Source organism: Haliaeetus albicilla, chromosome 2 (genome assembly GCF_947461875.1).
Source record: "Haliaeetus albicilla chromosome 2, bHalAlb1.1, whole genome shotgun sequence".
Classification (NCBI taxonomy): domain Eukaryota; kingdom Metazoa; phylum Chordata; class Aves; order Accipitriformes; family Accipitridae; genus Haliaeetus; species Haliaeetus albicilla.
Window position 1 is genome coordinate 7,606,770 of NC_091484.1, and position 25,750 is coordinate 7,632,519.

Here is a 25,750-nt window from a genome sequence, read left to right on the forward strand (position 1 = left end):
ATTTGCAATTCCTCAGGCAAACTTTGTTACATTTAGTATGAAATTTGTTTTGGTAACTAACATGTTGGGTGTTCAGATAGATACAATGTACGCTAATAAATCATAATTTCAGCATTCATGGCTCGATGATTTCAGGAAGTCACTAGAACATGAATATCAGCTTAGGAAAAGCAAACAAAGAACTTCTACTTTTTTTTTCTCTTTTCACAGAGCTGCCATGAGGAAGCAAAGCATCATTATTGTTTCTTTCAGTTCTCAGCATAAAAGGAAGTAACACTTAATAAAAGCCATTGGCTGCAAGATTTCATAAGAGAGAGAGAAGCAGAGAGAAAGAACGAGAACTGTGCTGTGGAAAAGCAGGTTTGATTCATGAATAAACTATAGTTTGCAACCTTATGGGATACTGATGAAACAAATAGAATTTTCACAGACATGGATAATACAAGAACACCAGACACTTTTTCACAGGTAAAGGCAGAAACTGTTATGGCTTGCGTAAAAGTGCTATTTGTTGTGCGTAACTGAAGAGACGGCATATCAGAAACTGAAAATGACTTTGTGTTTTATTGGCAAGGAATTTGCAGTAGATTGTTTAATGTAATTGATTATTATGTGATGTGAGCTCAGACTGGTCTAATATATCAGAAAGTGCTTGCAGAAGATGTGTATGAAACAATATTTTTCTGTGCTTTATTCTTAAGAAAGTTGAAATGTGCGAGGTTTTCCTGATACAAAGAAAGGGACCAAGAGAGAAAATCAGTCTTTCTATTGCCATGCTAGAGAGGATTTATTAATACTATATATTATCTGCGCTAAAAATTTCCATAAGGTAATTGGAGGGGAAAAAATGTGGTTTATATTATAGGCAAATGCAGTCTTTTGATAATCATACTGGAATTTGAAGTGATTGATATTCCAGAATTGAATATACATCAGCTTGCAGCACTATTGAATTCATCTAAGAGTGCCTGCCAGATATATAGCATTGTAGCATTCTGCTTCTTTGAATACTTGCATGTTTGGAAGTCTGTTATCCTGAGAATTAAGCAGTGGAAAACTCCTTTTTAACTAGGTTAGCTGATGGCATGTATTGGCAGTGGTTCCCTGGTGTGTGACCTGGGGTAAAGAGCAATTAGGAGAAAGAATGATGGTGTTACATGTAGGCTGAGGAGGTGTGATGGAGTGGTCTGAGTTAGTCCCAGGCAGCTACCAAGGGTGGCTTGGCTAGCAAAGCATGAGGGCTGGGGAGAATCCAGCCCCATTTGCATGAGTCCCCTTTTTCACCAAGAAGTACAAGATGTTCATTGGAAAGATTTGCTAGGCAAGGCTCAAGACAAACCCAGAGCAATTGCATAAACTAGGGTGAAACCACTTTATTGCTCTTTGGTTTGTCAAAGAGGAAAAAGGGCACAGGACAAATTGCTGCCTTTGGTTAGCTCCATACAGTATCAACCTCCTTGGCCTTTGAAGAATTTTGTGGAGGGCAGTGTGACAGGTGATCCAAAGACTGAGTCATTTAGCTTGACAGATATTAATTGCTTCACTTGAAGTAATAGCACCTGAAGTGTAATAAAACTGCAGGTCCCATCTGGCACTATTCAGTATAACGACATGCTGAGGTGCTGGGTTCTGTTTGGAGAAGCTGTTGATGACAGTGGTGTTGAAAAGGCACAGATCCAGTCTGGAAGTGTTTTCCCTTTCTCTGCTGTCTACAGCTCGTGTGTTTATTGCTTGGCACTGACGCACAGGCCTGAGTTGCAGCTTATGAATCATTGCTCTTATTTCTTACTTCAGGTACCGCAGGGGAGGTCAGGGGCAGCACAGATGTAGAAATAACCAAATGTTTGCTACCAGAAAGGGCTTACATGAATGAGAATCAGAAAACAGGAAACCATAACCAGATGGTGCCACTTTTCCCTTTCTTTCACTCCCCAAGGCCTGCAATAAAGCATATGTGCAAAGCTCAGGTTGTATGATCACCAAAATATTTGCAAAGCTAAACTGCACCTGAGAAAAATGTGTTTTAAACTTTTTGTGAATTCTTTTTAAAACTTGGCTATATGTCTTCCTGAGGCTTTTCATCTAAGTCTTCTGAGAGCTGATAAGATCACGGTGCAAGGTGGAACGGTTGTCAGACCTTTTGTTTTTCCACCCTGCTTTACTTTAATCAACGACTTTAAAGTACTTTATCCCCATGGCTTTCCCATACAATTTTCATTAGACTTTTTGTTAAAGGCCACCTCTCTTAAGTGACTGATTTTTTTTTTTTTTTTTTTGTGCCTCCTCCCCACCCCTCCCTGCCCCCAGTCTTTTCCAAGGTAGCTTAAAGCAGATTTTCAGTGTATATTTACCAAGGGAGCCATTCCATTTAAATAAGGCCAAATCATTCCATATCTTCTGATATGTATATTCATGAGCATGTACCTAGCCTCAGGAGCAGCTCATGTAGCCTCTGAGATGCACTATTGTTGTTAGATTACAAATCAGAATTCTGCTGATCTACTGGGGCATCTAATGACTTGACTGTACATATTGGGTGGTCAGTCCCACACAGATGTGGATTCAGAACAATCTGCTCCTTGCAGCTAACATCAAATGTCAGCCAGTGCAGAGGACTTGTGAGACAGTTCAGCTTCCTTGGTCCTGCTGGTGTTTTGAACCTGGGTGTTTGTGGTTCTGCAGAACTGCTGGATGAGATACGCTTTATCAGTGCATATTACTTTGAGACTGCGCCTATACTTAAAGCCAGAATCACTCGCAGGCAGACTAAAGTGTCAATATGGAAACAGTCTGTGTGGGAATAAGAGCTCACCTTTCCTTGATCCATCTAAAAACACCTCAAAGCTTGGGAATGTGTTTCTTGTATAAGACAAGATTGAAAGACCCAGGGAGGCTGCACTGAATTTTCATATGTTTGCTACTTAGTGGGAAGTAGCCCATTAAACAAAAGGATGAGAAATGCCTGTGGGACAGGGATGAAGTACATCCTGAGGTATGTCTTCCTCATCAACCATACAAAGGTGAAATCCCTCAGTTAAGTTTCCTGCTGCTGAGCCATTTGGAGCTCCATCTGCCTTGTTTCATTCTCAATATTGTCCAAGTTCCTGAAACTGGGAGCACAATGAATATTGCCAAGCCTCTTTTTGAAGGTAAATTATTTCCTCAGTTTATGAGAGGACTTAAAGACCCAGCATAAATAGATGTCCAACTAACCCATCCTGATGAAGTTGAGCTTGTTTGGAAAATGTAGCGTACTTTTGCAGGGAAGTATTAAGAACATAGCAAAAACATTTATACAGGCAAGGATTATATTCTGCTAAATCTGTCAGAGTTTAGGAGGAGAATGACAAGGAGAAATAGCCCCTTTTTACCTAAGTATTTTGCTAGGATGATTTATTAACAAACCAGAATCCCAGGGAAGAAAAAAGTTAGGTCAGAAATAATACGTCAGCAGATGGATGCTCATTGGGGTTTTTCCTTAAGCTGTCAGACCTTGTTTTTATTAGAACATAATGAAGAGTTTGTTCATTAAATGTTCCAGCTAATTAATGTAAAATTCAAGGAGACCCTGGATTCCCAGTTATACATGCATGAAATCAGTGTTGTGTTCTCTATATTGCACTTCATACTTTTTGCTTAGCAAGTGTTAACTAATATGATCTAATAAACCTCAAGTATAATGAAATGAGTCTTGTTCTTCAGCATTTAATAATTTAACAGCCCAATTCTTGCTTGATACGTATCTTTCTTTTACAAGACGTTAGGGCACAAGATGAGATTGTAAGCTTGTGGACAGAAAGATGCATGCTTTTTTCCAAAATAATTAGATGTCACTGTTAAATAGTCTGGTAATCTTTGTTTCTTCACAAGATTAATTGTACTATCACATTAATAATCCTCGATAGTTCTTATCACTATGCATTATTTTAATTACTGTAACTAAAGCATAGAACATTACTATTTTAGTAACAAACTGAAATACTTCTATATGAACCACCTTCTTTATTCTATTTCAGTCCATTTTGTAGTATAGCATTTAAGTTATACCTCAATACACCAAGAAATTACTAGGTAAATTCACACTTAACTATTGTTTTGAAATCAAGTATCATTTAATATATTCAGGACATATACTGTGTGTTTCTGTGGTGGCAGGGCACTGAAATCAATGAGAGTTTTACTCTTGTACTGCATGTGCCTAGTGTAAAACTATCCCTGAATGCTTTTGAAAATCTTTCCATAGTAGCTACTTCAAAGGTAAACTGCTTCTATTTAGGTAATTCAGATCACACCCACTTAATTAATTTCAACTGACAGCAATGTTCAGCAAGTCAGTCTCTTATCACATAAAAATGTTACAATTTTGAAAAAAAGGATTAACTTTATTTACATTTTTAAATGTAATTTGTCTTTGTGGAGGCCAATGTTTGGAGGAAAACAAAGTGACAGTGGAAGAGGGTGTAAACCTGATTTAGTAACGGCTTAAGCACGACACAAAAAAATGAAAACTGAACAGGTTGGTCATTATGCAAACCATTAGTACAAGCTGGAAGCTAGTTCACACTGGGAACTCCTGCATTTTTAGTGAGGTGCCTGCCTCCAGCCTTCGTGATACCAATTGTAATGTAAAGCTTTCTGTATATGTTTTCCCTCCCCATTCACTGTAGCATTCTGATCAGGTGTAATTCTAGAATGAATGGGGCAGCTGACATTTTAATCATTGCAATCTATAGGAGAAATGGAAAGGTTTCACTGTTCATTGTGTGGTGTGTACACTGAGGTCTCTCTCTGTACATACATACGTACATACATATACAGGAATCTCATGGTATGTCAGTGTATGACTGTAGCCACACCAGCACTTCAACTGTGCACTTTTCAGGCATGGAGGACTTACTACCATACCTAAAACTTCTGCAATCTTAGTTTCTGGTTTGAGTACTACCTGCAAAGATATTTTGGTAGGTATTTGAAGAAAATCACTAGCAGGTAATTCAAATACCATATTAAGATTACTTAATTTAATATTGCACCTGCTTAACATGAAGTAAGTGAAGCAGGAAAATCATAGAATCTATGAATTTTAGCAATACATCATGCTTTTAGATAGCCAAAGTTCTCACTTATATTTGCAAGCAACTGGACTGGGATATAAAGGAAGTGTGAGTGGGAAACTCATAAAAATACTATTCAGAGACTGCTGTGAATTTTTATTTGAAGATGTAGAAATGTACAACTATCTTTATACTCCAAGCTCACCTCTTGGAAACATCCACCTTCGCTTAAGTTGTCAGTACTAAATTAACTGAATAGACAATTGGCACCAAATGGATGTGGGGTGGAAATAAGAATGACCATTAATGTGCTGATCGTATTTGATCTCCATCAGTATTGAAAAACTGATGCGCTGTAGGCTTGGCTCTGCACAGCCGAGGGCAACTCCTTTCCTGCCTTAGATTGCCCAGGCCCTTAAATACAAGCCTGGCTGAAGCAGGACCTAAGATGCGCGAGTTAGGATTTGGAAAACATCATTGTGTTTCTTATGAGGTGAGGCTTGCTGCAGAAGGTTTCTCTGTAGGTCTTGCTCTTTGGTACTTCATCACAATGGTGATGCTGAGGCTGCGTAATACCCAACCATGCACTGTCGGTTCTGATAAAGTAGCACATGGTCTTATGAAAAGAGGGGGTTTCGGGAAACATCTCTGCATTGGAAGTAAACTCTCATAGGCTGGGTGAAGTTTACTAAAATCTTTTAAATCTCTGACTGCCACTTTCCCTGAAAGTGATGCTTTGAAAAGCAGTGAAACCATCTGTTCTTTGCACTCAGGCTTGGACTTAATTAAAATGCAAAACAAGTGTGCAAAATGTGGGTCAAATAAGAAGGAGGTTAGGTATGGCACAAACCTAGTAAAGCGTCTATCAAAGCACCATCCAAGAGTTTTGCATCCCACAGTGTCCATGAAGCTTTTTGTTTAATTCTTCTCAAAGATGCTTAGTAATGGGAGATTCCATAATCTTCCCTAGACAGCTCAGTGGTTAGTGTTATCCTTACTGTTTTCCAAACATCTAAGCTGAACCTCTTTTGTTGTAATTGAAATTGTATTTCTTCTTATCCTACCACACAGGGAGCAACCTGCTCCTTTCCTTTTTGCAGCAGCTGTTTATGTACTTGAAGACTGTGACTCTCCCAGCCTTCTCTAGGTTGTGAAATCCCAGTCCTTCCTCTCTTTCCTTGTTAAGTTGTGTTTTTCCAAAGCTCTGATTATTCTCATTGTCCTGATCTGGACACCTCCAACATGTCCAACACTTTTCTGGAGACATGTAAAACTTCATGCACTATTCCAGCAGAAGCCTTTATCAGTGCTGAGTACTGGAAAGATTACTTGTGTTTTGCAGACTATGCTGCTGTCTGTAACCTCCCAGTGGGATATTCACTTTTATTGCAACAGCATGACGTTGTTAACCTGTGTCGGTTTGTAAGCTGCTATAACTTCTGGGTCTTTTTCTGAAGAAAATGTGTTCCTCAGCCAGTCCTTGTGAAGCTGGTAGTTCCCGCTGAACTTTTAAAAGATTTTTTTCTTTTTTTTCCCACTCGTTGAATTGTATATTTTTGCTTCTCTCATTTGTCAAGCTTGTTTTGAACTTGAATCTCCCTTGCAACCTGCTTGCAGTTCTTTCCGCCTTCGTGTCAAAGTCTACAAATTTAATAAACAAAATCTCTAGTCCATCACCAGATCATTAATGAAAACACTGAACAGTACAAAATGAAGTCAGTCTCCTGTGCAACGCTACTCAATTTAGCCTTTGAGTTTTCACAGTGAAACTCTGGTAATTACCTTCTGAGTGTCGTTTCCTGACAAGTTCCAAGTGCTGTTAGAGCAGGAGGGTCCATGCTGGTCTGTTAAGTGGTGACTGAGGGGAAACTCTCAAGTATTTGCTTCATGTGAGACCTATAAATTGTCAGTTTTTCAGAGGGAACTTTAAGAAATGTTTAGGCATTGAGATTCCTCAATGCGGTGATATTTTCAAAACTGGAAATAGGTAGACTAGTTTGTATTGTATGCTGTACTACACACATGTCACTGGGCACCAGTTTATATTTTAGGTTCCTAAATATTTTTGAGACTAGCTCTTTGAGATTTTTTTCGTTGTTGTACTTAATCACTATATACCTTTATACCAATAAAAAAATAAATTATAATAAAATGCCTTTGGGCTTCTCCAGCTTCTACTGAAAGTGGCAGAATTTCCAGTGTTTTCAAGGAAATCAAGCTACTGTTTGATGAATACCTTCTTCTTTGAATAAATGTTGACAGATATTATTCAGCCAGATATAGATCTGAACAAATAATGCAAAACATTATTACAGATGGATAATTTATTTGATGAATAGCAGCTCTGTTTGACAAATAATATTAGTCTATCTCTATGACTGGCTACAAAAGGTGGTATTGCCACATAAAAATATCACATCCATCATCTGTATTGATATTTCATGTAAATTACAAGTGAAGGCTTTTCAGATACCCCAATCATAGAAGACAGTCACTCCCCTGTAAATATATGGGAGCACTCAGTACACTTTGGGCCAAGTTCAAACCTGGTAGAAGTGAATACATTAGATGAAAGTTGATAACACCAGACTGGAACTTTTAAGGCAACCCACATTGTGTCCACTGTCTTTAAAATCACTTAAATAACATGTTCAACATGCAGGCAGAGTGCAGTTCAGCATAATATTGTGAGGAAGACAAATATCCATAGCAAACTAAGCCAGTGCCTTAGATTAAAAAAAAAAAAACAACCCCAAAACAAAAAATGTTTTCTTTAAAAACACAGCTTGGAAAAGGAAGGTGCTACTTGAAATTTCATCGCAGGTCAATCACTGCATTATATCCTGGCAATTATTTTTAAGCGTCTACACTGTACTTGCTTTGCAGAAAGTGTTGTGCACTGTAGCTGGAAGGCACTGAGTCAACAGAAAATCCCCAGAAGGCTTTACCTCAAAGTTGCTTTATCCTGCTGTTCTGGATAGAAAACAAAATCTTCTATTATTAAAAGCTGTATTAAAAAAAATGGACTCCAAAATGAATGAAAATATGACCCTATGCTGTACCAAAAATGTCGGGCATGTATGTTAAAACAGGATATTTCTTTCTGTGTGGACAACACTAGCATTCAGTCAGATTTATGCCCAGAAATTCATGAGATCTCTGTAAAGCAATATGTCGCCACTACTTGGCTCTTTCCTCTTGGATTGAGCCCCCTTGTCCCTTGGAGCGTTGATCCTGCGGAGTGCAGAGGATGAGGAGGAAGCCCTCTTGGTCCAGCCTTCCCTTCTGGGTCCTGCGGCAGCCAGGAGCTCGTTTGTCTCTTACTCCTTGTAGCAAGCAGATGAGAATGTTTAACACTGTTAATGTTTAATAAGGACAAGTGTAAGGAATGCTTAACAGTGAAAAGCTTGACTAGACTTGAATAAAAATTTCTCCTCATTTGTACGGGGAGCAGGATTTCTGCATGACTTGGTTTTGTTGTCACAGGAAATGATAGAGCTCGGTGCATATTAGCTATGATCTTCACCTAAGTAAACCTAAAATAATGTCTCACTGAATCGTGCCAATATTTGTAATAATTGAGATCATATGTATAGCTGACTGACAGGCAGATTTCTTGCTCTACATCTCCATGGGTGTACGTGCACACATTTCAGGAGTCTTTTTGCATTAGATTGCTGTCATATTACTATGATTCAGGTAGGATGGTCCACAGAATAAGAATAAGCTGAGCAAAAGCCGCATAGCTCAAATTCCTCTGTAGGTAATGGAGAGAAAGAGTTGCCAGATCATGAGACAGGTCTTACATGGGGTGAATTGCCACCTAGAGAAGCCCAGGTATCTCCATTGACCGCATAGGAGTCACAGCAATCCTGGGGTCAACTGGGGAATGTGAACCAGCGTGTATTAAAGGATGAGAGTCAGAAAGGAGAGACACAGGCAGACGTTAGCCTGTCTTCTCCTTGAACGGTTACCCATGTTCTGCATGCCTTCCACTGCTTTGCTCAATCAACTGTAAAAGACTCAGATGACGTGGCTCTAACCCCTCTTTCATGGTTGATGCTCAGAAGGTCTGAGGACCTTTCTGGAGTCATTAGAGTAATATTTCCACAGCGTGGAGACTACATGCAAAACCTTCCATACCTCTCAGGGCCTCCTGTGAGACTGTGCTGGGTAAACGGAGAGTGGCAGGAAGCCCTGGAAGGGGTCATGTAGAGTACTGCGTTGGCAGCTGCCCAAGAATAAGCCAGAAACCTCATATCTCACCACTAAACACATTTTATACCATGTCTAGGCCAAAAATATAAAAACCTCACCCTGCAGAGTAATGGATATACAGAGAATGCCTGGAGCCCTGTGCTCTTCCTTCAATTGTGAGCGTTGATTTTTCTTTCAAATCTCTTACGTGGCTATACTGAATTTTGGGTGGGTGATGAAAATTTAATCTGTATTAAACAAGCTTCTTTAACCTGGCAGGTAAATGAATGCATTATTAACGCAATCTCGTGTATTTCCTTAATGTGCGTGCTTTATAATAGGAGCATTTAATTTTTTTCTGTTTTTTTTTATCCAGTCTTGTATAAAAACATTCTGTTTGGTTGCACCAGTCACATTCTATTAGACAATATAACACGATCTGACTTAGTGGCATTTCGGTGGATATTATGACAAAAATTGTTTCTTTTTAAGAAAAAAAAATAACCAAAACAAACACAAGAATGAGCATTACAAAAATTATGGCATGCTGAGAGAAAAGCCCCACAGATACAAAATGTAAAGGTCAGGATCTGTTACTCAAGTCTTGTTTGCAAGTAAAAATACCATGCTAACATGTGGCTGTCAAAAACCTAAGCAAGCCAGACAGACTTCTGACAAATAATTTTGACAGTTCTCATAAGCTGAAAAGTGCCTTTTTTGCCTCTCTTGTCTTTTGAAATGTTTCCCTCCTGCTTACAGATGCGCAGAGAGAGAGTTAACCGAGACATTAAAACAACAGGGTGCTGTTAAAAATAACCTGTACCAAGCACTGTCTTTTGTGTGCTCTCTGGGGAATGCATTAGCTGTCAGTAGTCTAACTTACTAACTAACCTTCCTGAATTTGTATTATACAAAATGATTTGCTTCTCTTTTGCAAACATGTTTCTTCATATATTATTAAGCAAATTAAGAAATGTTGCCTGTTGTTTTCATGTCTTGGGCAGAATTTCATTCTAGTCTAAAGGAGACTTTGGTGAAGGTAAGCCGAATGAAGAGTTGAATACTTCACAGAGCCAAAAATGCATTCCCTTCTGCGTTTTTTTTGGTAAAAATTAAAAAAAAAAAGAACTTTTGAAAATCTTCAACAATGCAAAAGAGAAACATAGTGAATTGCAAGAAAATGTCTTGGTTTTGGTAGAGATGTTGTGGCAAGGTTTCTTGGTCCTGGATAGAATATTTGGCCAGAAAGACAGACCTTAAAATACCCAGTGCTCGGGGTACTGCAGAGTATGGAGCCTGCTTGCATGAGAGCAGGGATGATGACCCAAATCACCTATATCCTAGCAAAAAAATTCAAAGCCTCATATTTTTCAAGTTGAAACTCTTGTTTTCTTGGCCACTCTTAGGAAGCATCCCTGCAGATGTGCATGATATATTGTGTGGCTGGACAACACCATGAGGTTCAAATGAGAACTGAGCTTGTTCATTGAATTATTTGTGTACCAAAGTGAAGGAAATAAGTACTTCTCTTGTTTATGTTAATCAGACTGTGCCTTTGACATAAGGTTATGATGTTATCTTTATGTTTTCACTGTCATCCTGCTGCAAAACCTTTGAACCCTTCTCCGTACAAAAGAGCCTGACAGTTAAAAAAATACTACCCGACTCCCTATCAAGAATTGCTATCCTGTATAAATAGGATCTAGCACTTTAAAGCTGGCAGAGCTCAGCCTTAAGGAAACTATATTTTTGAATTCAAATATATCCATATTCTTGTTTGCTTATACACAGCCTGTTCAGTGGGGAATTATCTTGTTAAGATCTAATCGTATACAGTGTATGTGTGGTGTAAATATATGGCCATTTAAAATTCAAATACAGAATGTGGAGGTCATTGTAGGAACCTTCTGCGCCTCAGCAAGTGTGAATGAATTATCAGACTGCTTTCATTCTTTCCTCACTGTTCACATTACTATTCGCAGCTGGGAGCTATGCCATAAGTTACCTTTATATTAGCATTGAAATTTCCAAGGCATTAAAAACAAAATATTTCTTCTTTTACTCCCAGTTTTATTTGTAGGCTGTAAAAACATACAGTGTGTCTGTTGATCAGAAGCTGGTTGAGATGTTAGAAATTTGGTAAGCTAAAGTGCGTTCGGTGGAGGGTGACTCAGAAAAAGAGAGAACCGGTGGGTTTACTGGTCCCTGACCTCTGTGGTGTGACTGGTTATTTTTGTGTTGCCCACCAGCCTTGTGCCAGGTGACTCGGGTGCTCGGACAGGTGGAGAGGACCTTGTTCTGCTGCAAGGCTGCGTTGTTGGGGTTTTTAGCAGAGAAGCGGCTCTATCTGGGGAGAGCTGTAGGCGTAGGTAAAGCAAGCGGCTGGTTAAGAGAGGAAGGTGCTGGGGGTGGCAAAGCAGCTGCAGCCCTGCTCTGCCTGCCCTGCCTGCTCTGCCTGCTCTGCCTGCCCTGCCTGCCCTGCCTGCCCTGCCTGCCCTGCTTGCCCTGCCTGCTTCAGAAGTCTGGGAAGCAGCTTGGTGGCTGCTGCTGGGGGTAGCAATCACGAGTCTCAGGCGGCAAAACTGGCAGCTCTCAAGAGCCCCAATTTCTACCCACCCTCCCCGTCCTAGGCAGCAGAGCTAGCTCTCTAGGGATACCTGCCTTTAGTTCTTCACCTTCTTTTTCCTATGGCAGGAACAGCAAAACCCACTCCAGCTGTCGGTGCCTTGTCCTTGGGGTAGCCAAAATCAGGTTTGCTTGCAATGCTGAGATGTTTTGAGCTGCCTTGCTCTGAAGTCTCCCGGCAGCTCCAGCGATAGGGATGCAGGGGAGATGCCTTTCCCATTCCTCGGGCCCCTTCCCCTTGCTCCTGCACAGCCTGGGCAACACTCCTGGGGTGGGCTCTTTGCCTGGGTGTCCACATGGAAGAGTTTGAAAGGATGATTTGAAAGAAAGGTTTTACTGTGGTTAACTTACCTCCTGGCAGTGAAGTCATTCTCCAGGGGGGTGAGAAACGTTGTATATTGTAGCTAATTGAATATTGTAGCTAAGCTACTGGATAAAAAATAATCACAAGTTCCTGAGCTCTGGTGGTAAAACCTACACACTCTTTCCAAAATCCCAATTCTGCTGCTGTTGAGGAATGAATATCACAAAAGGGAATTCTTTGGTCTGTCTCAAAGGGAGGTTGTTAATTCCTTCTACGAAGTCTGTGAAAGAGCTTTACCAACAGTGTAAGCAGCTGTAGTTCTGGGTCCCTGGTTATTCCACTTGCCTTTTTTCTTCGCTTGACTCCTCTCTGGCTTTGCAATCCCTACCTGGTTCACTTAAGAGCGACATAAATTTGTGGGTGAGCTTATTGACAGTGCAGCTTCCTTTTCTGGTAAAAGAAAGGGGAAGTGTAATGCTGGCTTGTTAACGTGTTTCAATAAGTTCACGTGACAGCTATACCTACTAGTACCAACATCAATTTTCCCCCCCTTCACCCTGAAAATTTCAAATGGTCCTGATTTTGCTTTCATGTTGTTTGTATGCAGTACTTTACACTAAGGGTAAGACACAGGCAAGCATGCAAAATTGATGTTTTCACTTCTTGCCAGATTTTCTAACTAAAAAAGATTTCCTCCTGGCAGTTCTATCTCCAGATATTACCACCCCATCTTCTAAAATTGTAAACCCCCTGTATATTTGATATCTTGTGGGCTCTCACCAGGTTTCAAAGGGAGATTATATTTGCTGGGCAGGTTGTCGATAGAACATAAAATATGAATGAAATTGTAATTTAATGGCAGATACCATAGCTGTAACTGTCACAAGCACTGTGTATCCTCAATGGCCAGATGAAAAAACAGTTGATTGACTTTTTTCCAGTTAAGCCAGGAAAAAATCCTCAAAATTATGAACATGGTGAAAAATAAAGAAGTGAGCATTGAAGGAGCTTTGCATTTGGCACAGAAAGAGGTGTATGCTGAAAAGGTAAGGTCACTCCTTTGATCTATTTTGCAAGACATTCAAATGTATGAGCATGTTCTGGAAAGCCTGGTTGAGCATTAGAAGCATGTCTGTATTGCTTTCAGAGATGCAGTCCCAACTTGTGCAAACACATACATTCCAGTTTATAATCAAACACGTCAGGTACTAATGGCTAATGCTACCTGTATCCGATGTAATGGATACCCCATGTAGATGCTGCAGCTGCACTGATGTCATTACCTGGATTAAGTAGTTGAAATCTAGATCAGATGTAGCCATATGAGTTTTGTTATTCTGACTGCAGCATCAAGTACTGTAACAATAAAAATGTTGGGCAAAATCCTTCATCTGATACCATGAAGCACCTCAGGAAAATGATGGATCTAATCTCTGAGGGGTCTTCTAGTGTTGGATTGTCCTTGGGGCATGACTGGTCACCGTAAGAGGGTCTGGCAACTCAGTGTTAGGCATGGCCCCAAGAATGGCTGGCTACAAAGTACAAAGTCTTGGCTAGTGTGACTTCAGTTCTGACATTGCCTATGGTTGGTTCTGACCTTCCATCAGGCAAAAGTAGAATCAGTGTAAAGGTGGCTTAAAACTGTTTTTGGGTTCTACAACAACATAGCTTTGCTGAGCATAGGAAAATGAGACCAAGAGGTCTAGTCCAGAGATTTCTTCAGGATAAGATTGAGATACAAAAATTTCATATTTCTGCTGTTAAAACTCATCTCTTCACTGACAATTAGAAGTGGATCATTAGCATCTTTCCATTTTATAGAGAGCATGGAAGTTCTTTCCTGAGAAAGGTAGAAGCTGATAATGGTGAGTGAAAATGGTTTGAGAATGAGCAGTATGTTAATTGTGTACATTAGTACATCAGTCTTGTACTCCTCTCCGTAATCCCTGTCCAGTATGTCTCTCATTGCAATCTCTGTCCATCATCACCACATAAGTGGCAGCAGAGAATTCTTTGGAGAAATTTTCACTGTTTCCCCTTCTGCTCTGGATTTTTGAACCAGCCTTCCTATGGGAGCATCTCCAGGAAACAGTGAAATCCTATGATGTGCTAATGACAAAATCTGAAATTTTTTTTGCATCACAGGAGCTGATAGTGATTTTGAGATAAACCTGGTGCTTTTTGGAATTTCTAAAAATAACTTTCTGAACTGCTTATTAACTTCTTAGCTGGACCGAATTAGAAGGAGAAGCAAAAATAAATACTAACAAAAAGCAGTGCAAGTTTTGCAGAAGGGCTGCAGTCAACAAGAATGTTAAATTCAGCAGTGTAAGACTACATGGAAATATATTCTCAGAGTAAGAAGAGAAAGGATCCCTTTTCTACTTCTGCCACATTAAAGTTGTTGTGATAGCTAATTATTAGGACTAAATGAAATTTAATATAGCTGGATCATGACCTTCCCTTCCCTGCATTTTCCTGAAGATTATAAAATTAGTCATTTTCCATGCACACAGTACAGCTACTGTAAGGGACCAGATAACAAATTGTATACCCTCATATAATACCAAGGAACAAAGATCTTCCATTTTACTGCACTGCATTCAAGGGTCTGTAAATATTTTTCTTTAAAGTCACATATTGTTCTTGTTTGCCACTTAGCCCATTTAATAGACTGCTTGTACTCTCATGTGTTTTGAAATGTTTTTAGTACAGTTCCATGGGTTCTGCTCTTCTCCTTCCTGTCTTCCTGCTTTCTGCTCTCCCTTTCACCTTCCACCCCAATCTGTGATCCCTTCATTAGTTCAGCAGGACTTGTGGATATTTTGTGCTTGTGAAAATCAGGTCAGGAGGATGATTCTATGTATCTGCATGCGGAGTACTTCTGCAAAGCCTCCAGCCCTGTTTGAACACTGTTCCCTGAGAGAGATTTCAGCTGAGAACATGGTTGGATTTGCACTGTGTTGGGCATATTGCTGATTTCTGTTCTGTTTTTCAGGATTCACAGGATTTGCTAACCAGTTCACAATTTAACTTCATTATCTACAAATACAAACACTATCGGTGGCAGAAACGAATTTTGCAGGTAACTTTAAAAATTCTCACTTTTGAAGCAATATATAAAAAATATAGGATGCTTAGGTTGCTTGGTAAATGTTATGAGATAGGTTGCTGAATGACAATATTTTTTAAGCTATCAGAGAGGTATCAGATATTGAACAAACTTCCTACCCATTACACCAAAAGTATTCTGGCAGTAATATCTGAAACTCCCTCTACTGACTCTCTGGGAAGGCTGTAGAATGGACTTGATGATCTAAGAGGTTATTTCACCTCTAAAAAACATGATTTGTCACAAAAATCATTGATTATAATAGGTTCTGCCTAGGGGTTCTTATTAGTCAGCAACAGTAAAGGCATACAAGTGATGTAGACATACTTAAATATCTGTCCCTTTTGACAGGACGTCACTTCAACTGCATTCTCTAAAACCTTGGGAAGAAATGTTCCTGGGGATACTCAGAAGGTTCATTTGGCAGACTATGCATTCCATCTGATTACCTATACTGTGAATTCTTTTTTTGACACTATGAAGCCTTAAGGCTTTATTGACTTGCACAATATTAAAGCAAACTTCTGTCGATAACACCTGATGGTCATTTCCTGATCCCATGAAGTCAGTGACAAAGGTTCCATGTTGTTTCCAGGAACCTGGATTTCACTGAATTTTTCCTGCGGTTTGGACAACATTTGATAATGAGCAAGTCCAAGTCATACATGCTAGAGGTTGTTTTTTTGTTTACCACACCTTAACTGTAGACAGTATAATCTCCTTATTTCCCTCAATATCCACCCATTTTTGGGATTAAAAGATTATTTGTTTAGACATAAAGCTAATGGAAAAGTGGAGAAAGCTATATTAGATGTGGAAGTTATCAGTCTGGGAATCTGAAGTACTTTAATTCCAGTTCTCTAGTTACCAGCAGCCTTCAAAAGTCAGAGATAACAATGAGAATGATTCTGCTTTGGAGGTTTCCTGCTCTAAACAGAACAGAGGGAAAGACCATGGGGTTAGAATTTGGTTGGGGTGGTCTGCACTATAGGCATGAAAGGTGCCAGGAATCATTTATGACCAAAAGTAAATATCTAACTCAGGCAAGATCTGAGACTATTCTGAGTTTGTCTTCTCTGTGGGCCATGTTCACTGGAGCTGGGTGGTCAGATAATATTCACATCTTGTTGTATCAACAAAGCTGTTTCTGCTCAGCAGGGACTGACACATCAAACAGATGCCGGAATCTGTCTGTACCAGTTTTTAACACTGCAAATATAGATTGTGCAGTGGAAGAAGAATAATCTTATTTTGAAGCAAACAATTTTAAATTGTTATAGCTGTGAAATGGCAATAAAATAACTTTATTGGCTATTATTATCACTCTCTTCACCTATATGTACACATATATGTGTGCATATATAGAGAGAGACAAAAAAATCAGTGTTAGATAAGATCTAAACCAAAACACAGTAACATTTATATCAGAAAGTAATCTCTGAATAGTATTCTCTTTTCCTGACACAGAAGCGGCTGTTATAAAAATAACTACCTTCACTTCATTTTAGTACTGGGGCATAGGTTGAACCAGTTAGTAATTGAATCTCTGCTGAGATGGTCATGCCATTAGTTTGTGCTACTGCTACTGCTGAATGGGAACTTTTTGCACTGGGTTGTATGAGACAAGGAGAATTTAAAAAGAAATAATATTTCAGAGTGATAAATTGATGCATATTCATCAAGGGAGATAGGGAAACGCAGTTACAATGAATATCTGTTTGTTTTGTAACTAAAACAAATATAGTACAGTATCTTGATGATGAAATGTCATTTTTTATTCTATTCATCGGCAAGATAGATACATATTCTAAGCTGGTCCTTTATCTAAATGCCCTTGCATGGTAATATTGGGGATGCTGTCTTTCAATGAAGAGAAGCGATGGAGTCAAGTAATGAAGAACTTTCTATTCCAGATTGATTTCAACACAAAGACCATTTTTAACATTGAAAAAGGAATTATTAAGAAACAGTTCCCTTTCTCACAAGTCAAAGCCTGTGAAGATACTGAAAGGAGGCGCTTCAGCATTGTGTTTCATGGGCGACAAGATTATGAGCTGGAAGCAGTGTCTCTTGATGATAAAAGGAAGGTAAGTTTTTACAATGTTATAGACAGATTGCTATAAATAACAGCTAATGTTATGGTAGTACCCAGCAGGTCCCAATCATAAATGGGAATTGTTATGCTGTGCATTGTGCAAGCAAAGAAGTAGGTATGTCTATTCTGTGTATGGTTGTACATAGAACAAAGGGAATATGACTTCAGGGTAAAGTTTGGCCTTAGGATTTTGCCACAGTTCACTAGGACTGAAGATGTAAAGCCAGCTCAAGACGTGATATGAAAGTGGATACACTTCTTCAACTACACCTTGAATGTAACCAGTCTGAGATTGTACTAAAACAAGCAAACAAAACCAACGACATGCACAGTTGAATCAATTGAAATTTTCTAACCAGGTTTTTTTTTCTATATATAAGATATTTATTAAAATGCGTGCTTTTAAGAAGAATGAATGAGGCCATCCTGAAGCTGTGAAAAGAAAAAGACCTAGTAGTTCATCTTTTACCATCAAAATACACTGAAATTATAAAATTATCAGAGGAAGACAGCCTAGGTACAACCAGATATTTGTTTAATTAAATGATTCAGTGTTGCAAGATTTTGTATAAGCTGTTTCATTTTGAGGTCTCAGCTCCTTTTGAGTTGTAGGTTCAGTTAAATATTCCAAGTAGTTAGTGTAGTTAGAGTCTACACTGAAACTTGAGAAACTCGAGTTGTGACATTAGCACTAGCTTTTCACCTGAATGCAGAAATCCTGTGTGTTCAGGGGTGATCAAATCTTGGAGTTTGTGTCATCCCACTGCTGAGATGCTGAAGCCAGCTGCACAGTTTAGGTTGAGATACAAACTCTCAAAAAGCGTGGAAGACTTTGCTTCCAAACTTCTGCTGTGATGCATTTTTAAGGGGCTTTTTGCAGATGGATTCATCCCTCGTAAAAATTAATGTTTCACTCCACATGCAGAAACTTTTATTCCAGATGAACAGTACCTCATGGTTGATTAGCTTAATTTTCAAAATAGATTACATATAGCAGAAGACATCAAAAAGGTACATGTATTCTGTAATAAGAACACTCAAATATGGCCCTGTATAACAAAAAGAGTGCTTTAAATTTACACCTATCTTAATCCATGCTATTTTCAACTGTAGGCAAGTCTTCATTTTTCTGCTGGGTTTGACTGAGATTTCAAGCTAAATCAATCAAGTACTACTTGGGCTTGAACTGTGCTGAACAAAACCTTTGTCCTGGATTGCTTTGTATATGAATTAAAAAAGTAAAATTATGTTTTACAATAACCTCTCCAGTATAAAATTATATTCTCCTTACACTGACAAGTTTAGAACTGTGGGCATAAAACCAAATTGCAGTTAAGTAGTTTAGCATCATAGAAGGACCCTATTTATTTTATGTTAATTTATTTTACCTATTTGGCTGCTGCTTATAGTGTTGTCTATCATTTTTATACTTGAAAAATCCACCTATTAACGTCTTATTCAAGGGAATTAACATGGAAAATATATTCTCTCTGCTGCCACTTATTACATAGATAACATACCTTCTGAGCAGAGTTATACAGAGCAATTTGTACAAGAGACCAGCAGAGTCCTGCTCTGGAAGACCCGCAGAATATGACGTGATACATGAAGGACTGCTGGATTTGCAGCAAAAGACTTTTACATCCACTGAATGGGTGAAGTACGAACTGCACTTTTGTAGACCTCTGGGTTCTGGATTTTCTTAAGATTTCTGATAAATACTTTAAGATTTTATTTTGCTGTTAATAAGTTAATTATTTAATTGTTTTTTAAAGTTAAAACTTAGATGCTCATTCTGCATGAGATGAAAACATTGAAATTGACAGTTAGTGCAATAGTGGTACCCAGCAAAATGAAGTTCTGGTGTGCGCTAGAGACTGCTGTGTGCATTACTAACACAAATATATAATGGTCATGGTGCTCAGAGTGATTTTAATGGTGGGACTTCTTTATGTTTACCTCTACTTTTTACTCTATTTTCAGTCATAAGGGAAAGGAGAAAAGGACTGGTAAAGCAGATAAGGAGTATAGGAGTCCTTCTAGAGAACATTGACTCACACTGGCCAAATGGCTGCCCCAAAATTCGTAATTCATTCTTGTAATGTTCTGAACTTCCCTCCTGTAGGGGTGACCAACCATGGTGGCCTAATGGGGTGGTGGTTTCAGAGACAGGAATCATCATTCAGTAGGAAACGGACTGTCATCACCACTTCATTCAGCCCCTAAACCATCACAGATAAGCATGACTTCTGCTTCTGCTTATTCTATTACTGACCTAGTGAACCAGCCATAATGATTTTACATAGTTTCCTACCCATCCTACAGACAACCCACCCTTCCCCTGAGCCAGCTACTGAAATAGCTGGAAATTGCTTATATTATCAAAGGAGAGAGAAAAAAAAAGTCTGTCTAGGAAAAACTAATGAAAAAAAATTTAACATTGTAATTATCTGCACAGGGCAATTATCTCAAAAGACTTCACAGTTCACAGAAAATGATTTTAATTGTTTTTAAAAGGCTACCACTGTATGTCTTGTAAACACTATCCTCAAGTGTGTCCCAGGATTTGTTACCTTGCAACATTTAACAAGTTTGTTAACAAACAAAAATTGATTTTTATTTATCTTGTGAAGCAAAGCCCTTGTTGCTTTCTTCTTGATATTAATCCTCTCGTTTTTTTGGCAAAGTAAATAATGGTGGAAACATCTGGAGATCCGATTAAACTGTAAGTACCTGCTTTAAAGAAAGGAGAGATCAATATAACTGCCAGCTCCATTAAACAATTCTTATCACTTTGACTGTTTATGTGGGAATAGATGCAATTTATATTTCATGTTTAATTCTTCTGGAGCAGCTAAACTTATTTATATTCCTCATAGAACACCTTAATCAACTAGCCACAACTTGAGGAGAGAGTGGAGGAAGAGAAAGGTCTGATAGAACTGTCAGAATGATAAAGAAATGTAGTAACCCTCAAGAAAAATGAGAATGCAAATGCTTAAATAAGAATAAAACCCACATACAGTAAAACCCCACTTGTTGTTGAATGTGGAACCTTTGTTATAAGCAGCAGAGCAGAATCCTAAAGGAGGGACTGAAGCAGAAGATTCTGCTGTAATAGAAGCTGCATATGGTCAGGCAAATTCTGCCAGGATTAATTTATCGTTTAAATAGGTAGTACCCCAAATTTGGCACAGTCACTTCTGATGGAAGCCCTTGAAAGCAGAATACTTTGACGTTTTCCTGCCAAGTGACTTGTGGGAATGAGGGGGGACCAGGATCAGTCCACATGGAGTAAAAGCATGCGCAGAGGCATTTCCAAGAGGGAGAGTTATTGGACTATAAGGTTGGGCACTAACTTATATTATGGTGACTTGTTTATAACTTGGTGGCAGTGAAACCTGGGAAACGCAGAAACTCTGAGGCCTTGTCAAATTATGTGCTGCTCAGTCACATAGTGAATTCCTTTGAAAGCTCATAGTCCAAAAGACCCACCATCCCAAACAAATGAGAGCAATAAATGGAGTGGGAAGGACAGAGTATGGCTAACAAATTAACAGGACTTGGGTGATTTTTAGTCGATAGTCAGATCTTCTTAGTTTTAGCTCTCTCATTAGGCATGACAGCCTGGAAGTTTATATTTTATGTCACAGTTTACTTACTTGTCAGATGAGAATAAGAAGCCCTTCTCTAAAAGGTTTTATGCTTTAGTATTGATACTTTTGGACTGTCCCATGGAAGATGCTATAAAAATGTGGAGACTTATTGACGTTAGAAAATGCTTTAACAAAGGCAAAGCTTGTGTAAATAAGCAGTCAGTGAAGAATGAACTCTATCTCCATTCCTTGTCCTTCAGGTACTTGGTACAACTACGTGAAGGAGAATTGGCTTTATATTGCATAGGTCTGGGAGGACAGAACAAGAATGCAGACCCTATAACAAATACAATTAATTTGTCAAGCGGTAATGTGAGTGTCAGCAAGGAGAATGGATGCAGTACCTTTTCAGTCCAGACCAAAGAACACAATTATTTGTAAGTATAGTTGGTAATTAATAATTTGTTAAAGCAGAACAACTGAAAACAAGGTCAAGCAACAGAGAATCTCAATGTCTTGCAACAAAATACAACTGTGGAGAAATGAGGCTGTCAGAATTATACAGATAACCCCTCCTGTTGCTATGCAGGAATTTGATGAGTATTTTAAGGAGGAATCAAAAGTACCACATTGTGGAATTGAGAAGATACATTGAAATACTGCCCACAAAGACTCGTCTAGTTGTCATGTCAGGAGCCAGGGAAAAGATGTATCATTCAGCTTGATAGGACAGATGTGTGAACAGGTTCTGACTAGCTTCTGCAACAAGCACGGTAAGATGTAGCACGTTGTTCACCTTCCCCCAAGGTGGAGAAGAGGAATTACGAGGTAACTGCTCCACAAAGTCAATATATGGCAAACCTTCAGCTCTCTAACCTTAGACACGTAAGCAATTAACTGTCTGAAAAGGTCAGAGTCAGCAGCACTGGGCTCCTTTGACAAGTAAAGCTGCTGAACATCATTCTGCTCAAATAAGAAATATCTGTGGCTGTATTAGTCAGCATGTTATTTACACTTCCTTGCGTTTATATATGACATTCTTAAATTTCAGGTTTCGAATACCCTTTACTGTCCAAAATAACAGGACAGAGGATGTTAGCAAGCTCCAGAATGAATGGGTGTCTCTCATAGAAAGGTACTGTCCACTCTGCAAGGATGCCTCACTGCCTCAGGAGGGATCTCAAGGATGCATCTCCTCCGAAGGGGATTATGAGGATTTTACTGTACCTCTGAATGAACAGAAAGAGAAGGCCCTCCACTTTGGTGGGAGTTCTGCAGCAACCAGTCTGAACAAGTCTTCAAGCCCCCAGACAAAGCCTGCAGAGGGGGAAGCAGCTCCAGCATCACCATCTCTTCCGCTTCCCATAAGTAAGGCAGAGGTACCACCAGCCCCACCTGCGGTCCCGCAGCCCTGCAGCCTCCCTTCATTGACAAAGAGAACCAAAGCCTTTCACTGGGATGTTGTTCCTTGCGATAAGGTGAGGATGAAAGTGATGGTAGCTGTTAAAGGAAAAAAAATATTGTAGCCTGTATTACATGTTTAGTTATCATGAAAGTACAGCTGGGCCACAAAACAACCTGGATGCCCTTCTGTATGTTTAGATGCATTAAAGTGGCTCTGTTCTTTTGGCTTTTTGTTTACCCTGTCGCTCCTTTATTTTTTAGATTCCAAAATCTGTCTGGGGATCATGTGACCCATGCAAGAAAAAAATAGATGTATCCAGACTCTGTGATCAGTTCCAGATCCAGGACATGGCAGTATTTTCAGGCAATGAAGCTTCAGTGAATCAACACATCATGTTAGATCGAAAAGTTGCACATAACTTCAGTAAGTGTATTAATAAGAACTGTGTACTCCTATCCAGAAGCCTGGGGTGAGCACTGCATGCATTTTCTACTTGTACTTTCTGCCATTCAATAGGCGGATACAAGCTTGTGTCTAAATCAACTTTTAATTCAGTGCCCCTCTACTCATTTATAAAAAAATACCAGATGACTCAGTTGCTCTAAATGTGGTCGTTAATGATGTAGAGTAGAAGCACCAAGCTTCTCCTCCTCTTGTACAAAACACGTGGATGTGCCATCGAGCTGTGTTGCTGTTGTCTTAGGGCAGACATGTAGAATCATGTATGATGCCTGTGAAATCAATGTTAAAACTCCAACTTCAAAGACTTTTCAAATTTTGTGGGCTGGCCAGGTAAAAGAAATCAACAGAAACAGCTTGGTAGCTAGCACTCTGAGTACTGTGCTCAGTCTCTCTCCTACATTGAGTTCAAGAATATTCAGGTAGGTGTAGATGGGTTGGTGTAAGAAGCCTTTGAGATAGCTACAAGCCAGGTCACAGGAACTCTTTTGGCCTTTCTCTGGCCAATAGCTTAGACTGTGAAGAGCTGTCTTGAATTATCATGAACAGGATGCTTCCCTCTCATATCCCAGGTACGATTCTGCCAAAGGCCTGACCTAGAGCAGTCTTTCACAGATAATGAAGCAGTTCAACACATAGTTCGGGTCTTACTAATAAAATAATGTAAAAGTCTTTCAATTACTTTGACAAGAAGAGGTAGATATTAAAGGAGCAAGAGTAATTGTTCTTCAAAGACTACTCTGATTTCTATTACAGAAATGGCTTTCCAAAAAAGTTCTATAACCTAGCAGTGTTTTAAGAAATGTTACATGTGTAAAGAATTTGGGGTGGTTAATTCTGAAGTTTTAATGATTTCATCTTTATGTATATTGATAAGAAAGAATATACTTTGGAGATTGTGTAAAGTTTTAATTGGGAACTGTAAATGGAGATAACTTGTTGGAATTATTGCATCCATTGACTAACAATTTGAAGGGTTAAAAGGAAGTGAGTGACACAAGAGTGCTGTTGCAGATAAAAAGAATCCTGTAACAGCACTTTTATCAACTAAATTATTGCAGTTTCTTTGAGAAAATTTGGGGTTTTTTGGTTTGCAAATAGCACCATTCTTCCTTTTGATCTTACTCCTCTTACAACTTTTTTCATTGAGACATTCTACATCCATTTCTTAATCTTATCCTTAAAGTCCCCTCAGTGAGATTTTTGGCATATACTTATTATAACAGACATTACTTAGATCAAAAGTTAATTTGATCCTGAGAATTCTGATTAATCTTCCTGCAAGTGCTGCAAACCACAGTTCTTAAATTAATGAATAAAAAGATGAAGCTCCAAAACACCAGTAGGTTAAAATTTCTTAAGAATTTGAGCGGGTTTCTGAACACAAGAGAAAAATGAGAGATCTGAGAGAAGATCTACACACTAAATTCAAGCCCAATATATGAGAAAATGCAAATAAAAGCCAAGTTATCTAGTGGCTTCTTGTAGGCAAAACAAATTTCTGCTATACAGAGAACAGGTATCAGAGAGACAAGAAAAATATCCTCAGATTTCCAATGAAAAAGTTTTGGGAGACACTAAAATAATGTGTATGTTAATCCAGGAATATGGGATCTAGTAGGTGAAAAACTGACTTAAGAGTCAAAGTACCAGCTTCTGTAACTTAACTGGTTTCTGTTTCTCTGTATGAGACCAGTTTCCCATATATACAGTCCTTATTTTGCCTAGGAAAATACTTTGGCAAAGTCTGATGACTAGAATTCATTCAGAGGCTAATTTCAGCTACTGAAAATGTTCAAGAAAATATTAAATGTTTTGTAGACAAGTTGTGAAAATTTTAAAATCAACATTTTACTATGAGTTATTCACTCTGTTACAGTCTGTAGACATCACCCCACCTTAAGAGATACATGGTTTAAAAGGCATAGGGAAGCAAAAGATATAAGGCATAAAAAGCGTAAGAAGGAAAAGGGAAGATTCTGCCAGGCTTAACACTAAAGCTAGATCTTATAACAAAATTAAAAGCGTGGAAAGTGTGTCAGAGGAAGAATAAATGGTATATGCTCCATTGGCCAACAGTCCCCTGAGAACCATTAATAGCTGATTTGGGCCACAGCAAGTTCCTATAACCTGAAAAACTCTGTTCCTTTTTAGAATTGGAGAGAGAAAAAAAGGTAAATCATACACATCCTTTCTGAATTCTTCCCAATCCCCTTGTGCTGCTCAGAGGAGTTCTGTCATAGCAGAGACTCTAGGACAAGTTTCATGCCAATACTGAGAATCATTTAAACCTTTTTGCCCTCTGTTCGCTTGTGCTTCTTTTTTTACCTTCATCCTTTGGTAACAATGATGGAGACAGGCAGTAACTAAAGAATAACCGGCAAGACAAATTAGTCTTTTTGGGAGCAACAACCTTACAAATAGTTCTTCACCTGTTTGGGGAAGAGATGTCTTATTTCCATTTTCCTACCATAACACGTATTATAAGTCTGCCCCATGTCAGCACTGAAGTCTTAGACGTTACAAAAACTCTTAATCAGATTTTAGAAGATCAGGCAGTGTGGAAGAAGTAAGCACTTCTGTTTCCCAGGTTGCCTTCATTTTGGGAGTAATTTTTTCTTGCATAGACACTAACTACCTTCTTTCGAACCCTGGAAATTAAACAAAACAAGTAAACAAAATCAAAACAAATGGAAAATTTAATTTCTTTAACCTTCAAAATATTATAATATGCCAATACATTGTACTGTTATTTGGAAAAAAACATTTTGACTGTTGAGCTGAGTACAAGAGCAATATATATGAGCAATTACTCGAGTACCTTCTGATAGCAGTATCTTGATAGTTCTCTCTTAAGCATTGACTGCGTTCTGACAGAAATATACTTTTGCTTGACTACTGCT

General features: G+C 38.8%; 1 protein-coding gene across 3 annotated transcripts in view; it reads left to right on the forward strand.

Moving 5' to 3' along the window:
- The first annotated feature begins 311 nt into the window (after positions 1-311).
- The window catches only part of LOC104314000 (uncharacterized), a 45,387-nt gene continuing 19,948 nt past the window's right edge, over positions 312-25,750 (forward strand). For 2 of the 3 annotated variants that reach the window (XM_069804779.1, XM_069804786.1), the window contains exons 1-8: positions 325-468; positions 13,122-13,226; positions 15,179-15,265; positions 17,206-17,379; positions 18,899-19,047; positions 21,244-21,420; positions 22,035-22,461; positions 22,649-22,811. In XM_069804779.1, the coding sequence (XP_069660880.1) occupies positions 433-468; positions 13,122-13,226; positions 15,179-15,265; positions 17,206-17,379; positions 18,899-19,047; positions 21,244-21,420; positions 22,035-22,461; positions 22,649-22,811 (1,318 nt within the window). In that variant the 5' untranslated portion in view covers positions 325-432. Of the gene's footprint in view, positions 469-13,121; positions 13,227-15,178; positions 15,266-17,205; positions 17,380-18,898; positions 19,048-21,243; positions 21,421-22,034; positions 22,462-22,648; positions 22,812-25,750 lie in introns of all 3 variants that reach the window. The other variant, XM_069804796.1, reaches the window with a different exon arrangement.